The 10102-nt window shown below is 31.5% G+C and overlaps 1 protein-coding gene and 1 pseudogene across 1 annotated transcript; one reads left to right on the forward strand and one right to left on the reverse strand.

Moving 5' to 3' along the window:
* The first annotated feature begins 2854 nt into the window (after positions 1 to 2854).
* LOC107903605 (protein DETOXIFICATION 18) lies at positions 2855 to 4080 on the forward strand. Its single transcript, XM_016829699.2, has 4 exons — positions 2855 to 2997; positions 3062 to 3300; positions 3378 to 3496; positions 3672 to 4080. The coding sequence occupies exons 1-4, from the start codon at positions 2966 to 2968 to the stop codon at positions 3768 to 3770; spliced, it is 489 nt and encodes a 162-aa protein (XP_016685188.2). The 5' UTR covers positions 2855 to 2965; the 3' UTR covers positions 3771 to 4080.
* A 1101-nt stretch (positions 4081 to 5181) lies between these two features.
* LOC107903602 (indole-3-acetic acid-amido synthetase GH3.17-like) lies at positions 5182 to 8450 on the reverse strand (annotated as a pseudogene).
* Between the last annotated feature and the right edge of the window lie 1652 nt (positions 8451 to 10102).

A 10102-nucleotide genomic window follows, 5' to 3' on the forward strand; every position in this document is an offset into this window, starting at 1 on the left:
AATAAATGTACTTCCCGAAATAACTTTCTAAATATTTCAATTATAGGGTTACTTTAGTATCACGTAGAATCAAATATTATTTTAAAAAAATCTCTATATGTTCTTAAGCAAATATGTTGTTTTTAAAATTATTTCTTTAAAATCTTTAATCTTCTATCAATCATTTATGTATTTATTATTTATTTTCAAATTAAATAATAAATAACAAATATTATTTTCATAAAATAACAAATATTATTTTAAAAATATTTTTATTTTTTACATACAATTTTAAAATATATATATACATACATCACATCCTTTAATACCTCAATTCTATTATTTAAAACTATACTACTCTTTTGCTTATATTAATCTATTGTTGCAAATTTTATCTCGTGGATCAAACAATCAATCTTCTCAAAATCTCAGGTAAATAATTAAACAGCGATACTTGAAATAAAATAATAAAAACACTTTAATTCATTAGTTTTGGTGTAGTACAAACTCAAATAAAACAAAAGGATTATATAGAAGTTGTCACTATCTTCTTTTAAAATTACTTGAATTTCCACAGGAGGGCTGTCAAACATACGCAAATCTTCATCATTCGTCAAGGACATTTTTGCTAATGCATCCGTTATCTAGTTGTTCTCTCTAAGTGTATACCTCAAAAATCACTTGTTTTCACCTGACAAAATATGTTGAATTCTTCTAATCAATGATGAACTCGATTCGGCTGATTGACTATCACAAAGGGCTCCAACAATCTCAACATTATCAGATTGAATGATGACCTTATCATATCCTTATTTCTGAAGCAAAAGTAAACCATCTAAGATGTCCCATAACTCGGTATCGAATACCAAACCAAGAACCGATTATAACCCAATAACCACTTCCCTGTTTCATCCCATACCACACCACCTGTGACAGATAAACCAATAGTTGTCTAAACAACACTATCAATATTGAGGAAAAAAGAATTTGCAAGTGAAATGAATCAAACTCGGGTCTCAAAGATACTTACACTACTTCTTAACCACTAGGCCAGAACTCACTCTTTAAAAATAACTTATTTTGATCCATTAGAGAGCGCCCACATTATTTCTAAGATGCCACTATTTTCTTTATTGATAACCTAAGATGCCACTTGATAAAAAAATTACTTTATACAACTACATCATAGTTCAATCAAACTTAAGATCTCAAGTAAATAATAAATAATGAGGATTAAATAAAACATAGAACTCCATGTGTTGGTCTGATGGTCAGAATGTTCACCACTTAAGATGTAATTTGAGATTGAGTCGTGCTAGTCGCGTTGCTGTTAGGGCTTTGCCCTCCTCTTATAAATCACAAAAAAAAAGCATAGAAAACAATGAGAAAACATTTGATACAGAGGCGATCCCATGCCAGCCCCCCTAAAATGAAAAATTGCCATTTAGGCTCTCTAAATTTTTTTTAAATTTTAAATTAATAAAGGTAAAATTACACTTTGGCCCCCTTAAAATTATAAAAATTTGATTTAATCTTTTAAAAATTATAAAGATATAGACTATAAAAAATTAAAATTTCATTCAGCCCTTAAAAAATTGTTTTGGCTTCGCCTTGATTTGATAGGAGGGAAAGTAATATTTAAAAAAAAATTAATGGGAGAGTAATATTTATATTTATCAACAAATTTTCTAGGAATATGACTTTAAATTAAGAATTAATTTTACTTAAACATGAGAATATGATTCCTTCCAATATAGGTGAAAAAAATTACTTTTCATGTAGTTGATAAGTTGAAGTATACATTTGGACAAAATTTATCCTTTTTATTATTTATTACCGTCACTGGTTTTGCTTTCATGGTTAGTTTTCACTATTTTCTCATTATTCTTTAGGATAACTTACCTAGCTAGCCACTTAACTATGGTTTTTTTAATTTTTTAGTCACCTAATTATGAAAAGTTACAAAATAGTCATTCAATTATTAGTATTTTTTTATCACCAAATTATAATAAGTTACAAAAATGACCATTCAACTATTCCATTTTGTCTTTTTTGGTCACACAATTATATTAGATTTTGGGGTGTTTCCACTTTTACGTTGTTAGTTGGTGACCAAAAAAGACAAAATTAAATAGTTGGGTGACCAAAAAAGAGAAAAAAAATAATAGTTGGGTGACATTTATTGTAGTTTACCCTTTTTTTAATCTTTCATGTTCATTTTACTCCATATTTAGAGTTTGTGATTCTCTTTTTCAATCTATATAATTTAAAAATAATAAATAAATATAAGTTAGTTAAGTTTATCAATTCGATTATAAATTTTAGTCATCAGTACTCCACTGTCCAAATCGACAAACTGAATTAATCAAAATTAATCAAATCGTCAATTAAGTGGATTAAATCAATCATAACTGAATAATACTCTTTCCTAATTTGAGTTATTTGGATTTTGTGGTCAAATTTTAAGTCGGAACAATTAGAATTAAGTTCTTTTGAATTCAAATTAGTCTAAATTAGAGTCATTTTCATTTCGGATTTGAATTTAACTATTAAAAATAATGATGTCAACTAAATTAAAATTTAGATAATTTTTTAAAATTGTTTTGAGCTATTTGGAATATTGGGTGTTCGAGCTTCTGGTACTCTTAGCAGGATTGATGCCTAATTTAGATAATGATGTGGTATGCTTGCCTTCAGGGTGAATCCAAAAAACATTTTTAAGGGGTTGAAATGAAATTTTAATTTTTAATAGTTTATATCTTTATTATTTTTAAAGGATTAAATTAAATTTTTATAATTTTAGGGGACTAAAGAGTAATTTTATCTTTATTAATTTAAAATTTTATTTTAGAGAGCCAAACCCTGTGATCGCCCTGTTCGCCTTCTACTTTTATACTTTTCACTGAATCCATTTAAAAGATTTCAAAATTAATGGGATTTGAGTAAAATATTTTGTTTCAGTGTGAATACAGAATCAATTGCTTACATGATTACTTACGGACTTAGTGCTGCAGCAAGGTGAGTTCTATTTTATTATTATCTTAATTAATTTACGGATTTTAAGCTGATTTAATTGAAACAGCACGAGGGTTTCGAATGAATTGGGGGCTGAGAATCCGAGGAAGGCAAAGACCGCCATGGCTGTGTCACTTAAGCTTTCAATCCTTCTGGCTCTAACAGTGGTTGTTGCATTAGCATTTGGGCATAACATATGGGCTGCTTACTTCACCAACACTGCTTCCATTATTAACCAATTTGCTTCAATCACACCCTTCCTTTTAATCTCCATTACTATCGATTCTTTTCAAGGCATCTTATCAGGTAATTTCGGAAAACAAAAAACAAACAATTGAGTGAAGAAATGGAAGGATAAAAATGAAATGAATAAAATGTTGCAGGGGTGGCCAGAGGAAGCGGATGGCAGGTGTTGGCTGTGTGGGCCAACTTGGGGACCTTTTATTTAATTGGAATGCCAGTTGCAGGGCTTCTTGCTTTTAAGTTTAAGCTTTATGGTAAGGTAAGTGTCGCCAGATATCAGTTTGCCTGCTCCAATTAATTTATTTCATTTAATTATATAAATTTTTTCATAAGTCCTCTGGTTAAATAATTTTGTTCCCAATCTTTCCTTAATTATTCACATTTTAATGGAATTTAACCTATTTTATATATATATATATATTTTCTTTCATCAGGGTTTGTGGATAGGGTTGATATGTGGTCTTTCATGCCAAGCTGCTGCCCTCCTGCTTATTACTTTGTGTAGAAAATGGACTAAAATTGAGCTTTCCTGACAAATTAATATTGAACCATAGTTCAATCTTAACTAATCTTCATACTTTATGGGTATTTATTTGTCGAGACTTATTTAAAATAGTGAACTTGACATTTAAATGATTTGAGTTTGTTAATACGTGAAATAAAGGAGGGAAAGGGTTTTCTAGTGAAGAAGCTAGAGAGAAGATCACAGAATAGAGTGTCTAAAGTGTTGTCCCTTAAACAGGATTTTTAAAAATATATGTAACGGAAGTTTTTCGAGTCAAATTCTGGATGGAGTTATGATATATTTTACTATAATTATATAACAATATTCAAATTTTGTATAATTGTATTACAAAGTTCAAATTTTGTTATGTTTTTTATTCTAATATTGGAGATACTTTTAATAACAAAGTGACTAGAAATGATAATTGGATATTTACAAATTTTTTAAATAAATTCTCTTGATTTACCTAAATAAGTTTTCTTATGTGTTTATTACCTACATATTATTATTTGAGTGATTAAAATAGCAATATTCTTTGAATATTATTTTCACCTACAAAATTACTTCCACAATGTCTGTGGTTCAAGTTAATTTGACTCGGGTCAATTTAAAATTCAAATGTCTTATAAATATTTTATGTAAGGTTTAATTGTGTAAAAAAATTTTAAACTTTTTCAAAAAAAGTAGTTGAGTCTATATTTTTTTTATTCAATTGAGTACTTAAATTTTCAAAATGTATAAAAAGGACTTCAAATTTTTTCAAAAAAATAAATTAAGCTTCTACTTTTTTTTCCACTCAATTGGGTACTTGAGCTGCAAAATGCATGAAAAAGGCGGTCGAACTTTTTCAAAAAAACCAATTAAGCTCCAACTTTTTTCTCACTCAATTGGGTACTTAAACTATCAAATTGCATAAAGAAGACCCTCAAACTTAAAAAAAAAAAAAAGAAGAAGCAATTAAGCTCTTTTTTGTTTTTGCTCTCAATTAAGTACTTGAACTGCTAAAATGTATAAAAAAAGACGATTTAACCGTTAACTTTAATGTTGACCGTTAAAATTAACCGCTCCTATTTTTTTTTCAGTTAAAGCCACCACGTGTCACAACCATTGTGTGACATGTGGTAAAAAAATGATAAAAAATAAAAATCAATAAATTTCATAAAAATGATTAAATTTTAATAAAAAATATTTAAAATTTATTTAAAAAAAAGAATAAAACTATAAAATAATAAAAATTATAAAACATATAGAACTGTAAAAATATATAAAAATGTAAAAAAATATAAAATTATTCCCAAAAAAATTATAAAATTTTATAAAGTAGTAAGAAAATTATAAAAAATGTAAAGAAACATAAAATTTGTAAAAATTATAAAAATTATCGTACCAAAATATTAATGCAGATAATAAATATAAATTCAAATTTAGATAGTTACGGATTCAACTTAAAAAGAAAGTATTGGGACTGAAAAACTTTTCTAGCACCCCGGAATTCAATACCTTCACAGCTTCCTCAGATTTAATACAAGAAGGTGTCTTGTATTGGTTGATAGAAGCCCCCTTTGATACATAAAAGTCCATAAGCGCATCAAATGTTCCATGCTTTACCACTCTTACCTCTAATGCTGCAATTTTATTGGCCTCTCTAAGGGACTTATATGTGAAATCCAATGATTCTTCTACTATGGAGCAGCATTGCTCCATTATCTTGGCATCAAGTTTTAGGCATCTATTCCTTTCTTTGAACTTGAGTTCCCAAAACAATACATACCGGCCTGGTATCGATGAAGTCTCTGTTGAAAAGTCAAAAATGTGAGGTGCAAGTGGCACCGAAAGAATAGGCAAGTTGTTTAAAGTTGAATGGGATAATTGCAATTTTGGTCCCTAATTTTTTAGGCCATTTGCAAGTTAGTCCCTGAACCTCAACTATAAATAGGCCTAACCATTTCTCATTTCAACCATCCCAACCAATCTTTCTCTCTTAGTTTTCTCTCTTCTCCCATTTGAGAATTCTTAAGGAATTCTATTTGTTTGTAATATTTTGGAGATAGTAAAGTTATCATCTGGTGTTAGTGCCCGAGGACATAGGTATAATTTACCGAACCTCGTTAAAACTCTTGTGTTCTTTCTTGTCCTATTTTTCTTTCAATATTTAAGGGTATAATAGTAGTATTTAATTGTGCTATTAAATTACTATAGAAGGAATATTCTGTCTAAGGAAAGACTTGGTATTTAAGAGATCCATGTGATCCACCTCTCTTCCCTGGGAATTGAACTTTGTGTGATTTTTTAGTACAATAATTTACACGCTTCCGACCCTATTGGAACAACAGTCTCCGCATAGCTACTGAATGTCATCAGTATGAAACCAAGTGGTTCAAGATGGCGTTTTGCGTTCCCGATGGCCTTCAAGAGGTCTGCCTCGCTTGTTTTGTCCATATCAATACTCAAAACAGTGTTCCGTCTTTCGACAAATTGGAACTGCGGAGACTTGTTATGGAAACCGGTTAACTTGAGAACGTCTCCAACTCGGTATCGATACAGGCCTGGAAAGACAATTAAGACACTTTATTAACCAAAAGAAATCTAATATTTCAAATCTAAAACAGGAAATGGGAAATATTACCCGTGAAAGTTGTGACGACAACCTCATAGTATTGACCGAGTTTCACATTTGCAAAATCAACAGGTTCAACATTTCCATTTGCATTTGTCATTTCCGATGACCATTGGCTTAAAACACCATCAAGATTGGATTCTCGAGCCTTCTCTTCCCCATCTTTATCCACAGGGAGAAACTCAAAGTATGCCATGTTTGGGAGAAAGGTGTAAGAGACATTGTAGGGGTTGCTTAGAGGATTTAAATTGATCCCGAAAGTAGACTCCGAAGAACCATAACTTGGTGAAACTAAAGGGGTCCCACCACCATAAAAATCAAGCAATGAAATGTATTGGCTCATGGTACCAGTAATGACGGAATTAATATATTTTGCTTTAGGCCAAAGTTTCTTAATAATCCCTTCCCATGATTCATTGCCACATATGTGTTCAATCGTATCAGCCAATTCTGGATTAGGCCTAGTCAGGATCGATGACACTGCGTTCCTACAACCAGGGTCAGTAATCCAATCACTAAGGCAACCAGTTCTTATGTTCGAACACAGTTCGTTCTAGTGATCTTCTAAGAACTTGATGCTCCTTGCCAAAACGGATCCAAAGATCGAACTGATTGAAACAACATGATCACGTTGCACCAAACCAGTAAGCAATTGGCAGTACATACTTTGCTTGTGGTCCAAGCAGAGAACCGCCTCAATAGGACTTGTGCAGATTTTAGGCGCACTTTTCTTGAAGCTATCGCTCATGAAATAGCACGATGAGAGCGTTCTCACTGTTAAACCTGATGGAGTTTCACTCCCTTTTTTGACGAAAAAAAGGCTCATTGTTTTGCCTTTTTCCAAGCCATCAAAATATCTGTCATACCATTAAAAGAATGAAAAGAAAAGAGCAAGTTAAACTAATTATTTCTTTAGACTATGTTACTCGAACACCGGTGCAAGTGTGTGAAGTGTGATATAGATGTAATTTTTTCCCAAGATGGTTATGTATCTACATCATTCTTCTAACCGATATCGTTATATGCACCAAAATGAGTGTTAAACATGGACACTAGCAAAAATAAAGAGTCGGGAGTAAATTAGATTTAAGCTGCATGGTAATAAGTAATACCAACAAATTGATGTGGGTGGTAAATTAAAATTTCAACATCACATTACACTTTGGATCAAAGTTGATGGCCTTTTTAACTTTTAAGGATTCTGGGTGATTTGGGTTTTGTGATTCAGGTGTTCTGGTTAAGTGCTGATCTTGGAAGGATTTGGGTAAGTCCAAGTTCTGCCTTTTTGTGTTTTCTAAACAATGTTCAAGAGGTGTTTGATGATTTGCCCCTTAGAATAACAAAGCCTGGGAATTCTTTTTATGGAAAATTTGGGTGATTTTGTAATGGTAAGTGCCTAATTCTTTCCAATAAAAATGCAAAAAATTAAGGCTTCTTACTTTTTTACGACTGGATCAACCAGGGTGAGTTCTAACGTCTTTTCCTCAAAATTTTCAGCTGTCATAGGTATCAACTTCGGCTGCCCTCCTGAAGTACCAGAGCTGCATAAAAATTTAATGGTTTAAGAACATAAAAAACTTATGGATATCTTTCAAAAATTAAGAGTAAAAAAAAACTAAGAACAAGTTGCATACCTTTGGATGAACTCGGAGATGGGGTCAGCTAAAAGGATATTTGAAGTCTCCCCATTGGCAATTCGATCGATGTAAGGCTTTATATCTTCGTAAGTAACAATGGGTACATTGTTTTTGAAGAGTTGTTTATCAGTTTGGCCATGGAGGAATCGAGTTAGATATTCAGTTCCAGCATTTCTCAGCAGTATCTCCTCTAATACTTGTTCTTGAATTCGATGACCATTTTCGGTTAATTCCTCCAAAAAGTTCAACCCATTTTCATAATCTTTCGTTTCCATCTGATCAGCCATGAAAACAGGGATTTTTTTTAATGAGCTGATAAATATTCTAACACTTCAAAAGACATTATCACAATTTCTTTTGTGGATATGTTTGAAGTGGGATAGATGATTATGATTCTGAAACTGGTTGACACAGCTGATGTGATGGCGGCCGTAAGTAGTGTACACCACACAGAAAGATACAAATCGTTTAAATTACTGCATTACATAAAAAAAATAAGAACTTTTATAAATAAAAAATAAGAATATACATTAAAAGTTAAAAAAATACATTTGGCCTTGTATGAATTTGGTTAAATTTTGATATTAGTCCCTGTACTTTATAAAAGCTATTGATTTAGTCCTTATAATTTAATTTGGTCATCTTTAGTCCTTGTACTTTTTAAGTTTCAAAATTTTAATCCTCACCAAATGATGATTGTTAAATTCACTAAGTTAAGTTTTTATTATTTCTAAAATCTGATGTGCCAAATAAATTATCATATGTGTAATGTTATGTCAGCTTGTTATTTCCACATATTACTTACAAAAATCATAGTTAATGGATTAACGACTATCATTTACGTCAAGATTTAAATTTCAAGATTAACGATTATTAGTTAGTGGACTTCTATTTTCATTCGTTGGTCTTTGCAAACATCTTTGTCTTCAAGATAGCCTTTGGCAGACATTCCACATAAGATAGTCATTGGTTGACTTTTCACGTAAGACGATCTTTGGTGGACTTCCTTTTTGTTGGCGACCTTGCTGCCAATACACATTTAGGAATAAGTTCTGGAGAACTGTCTCACTTCCTTATGACCCCTATTGACTTGTCTGTTACCTCTAGTGGACTCTTATTAACGAATACTTCTTTGCAATTACTCTAAAGAAAATATCTTTGTTTTTTCCACACATATCTACGCACAAGGCGCTTTTACATATTCCTCATGCCTTCCCATCTTGACTGTACCTCTTATCAACACGTTTGTCCTCATTCCTATATGCTATAACTATTGTAACTAACTTCGTCACGGGAGTCATATAAAGGTTTCCACATATATACCCCGACTGACTTCCCTGTTTATTGCCTTGGTGGACTTCATTTTTTCAAAAGGTGTACCTATCTTTCATTGAATCATGCCATGACTCTCCACGGACTTTCGACTCTGAGGATTCAATAAACCTCTTTTGAAGTGTCGCTCTGTAGAACTTGTAGATAATCATTTTCATGGTGTCGCTTTGTAGAGCCTGTAGATAACCATTTTCATGGTGTCGCTCCATAGAGCTCGTAGATAACCATACCATGATGTCGCCAAATGTAACACCCCTTACCCGTATTCGACACAAGAATAAGGTACGAGGCATTACCAGAACACATACATTTGTAAACGTATTTAACCGAGTTATAAAATTTCATCTAAATTAAAAATTTCAAAATTACTAACATGCTTCTAAAACTTTTCACAATATACTCTCAAAATATTATAATCATAATAATTAGGGCCTACGAGACCCGGTACATACTCATGCAATTCAATGATTCATTTCCATTTCATTCAATGCGCAATTTCTCATGCTCACAATTTAAATCATATCACTAGCACTTTCCATTTAATTCACGTACAATTCAATGTCATTAAGTTCAACACTAATACGTATTTACCATTTAACTCAACGTTTATCGATTATACCATTCATTAACACATTTACTAAGTTCTCCTGTCAACCACAATCATTGGTGGGTCCCCTTGTACAAACTCACTACCACTTATCCATTTACTATAATTCTTTTGGGTCAATTTGTCACTTACCATCCTTAATCAATCAAGGAACGGTTACGGAAATT

Source organism: Gossypium hirsutum, chromosome D05 (assembly GCF_007990345.1).
Source record: "Gossypium hirsutum isolate 1008001.06 chromosome D05, Gossypium_hirsutum_v2.1, whole genome shotgun sequence".
Classification (NCBI taxonomy): domain Eukaryota; kingdom Viridiplantae; phylum Streptophyta; class Magnoliopsida; order Malvales; family Malvaceae; genus Gossypium; species Gossypium hirsutum.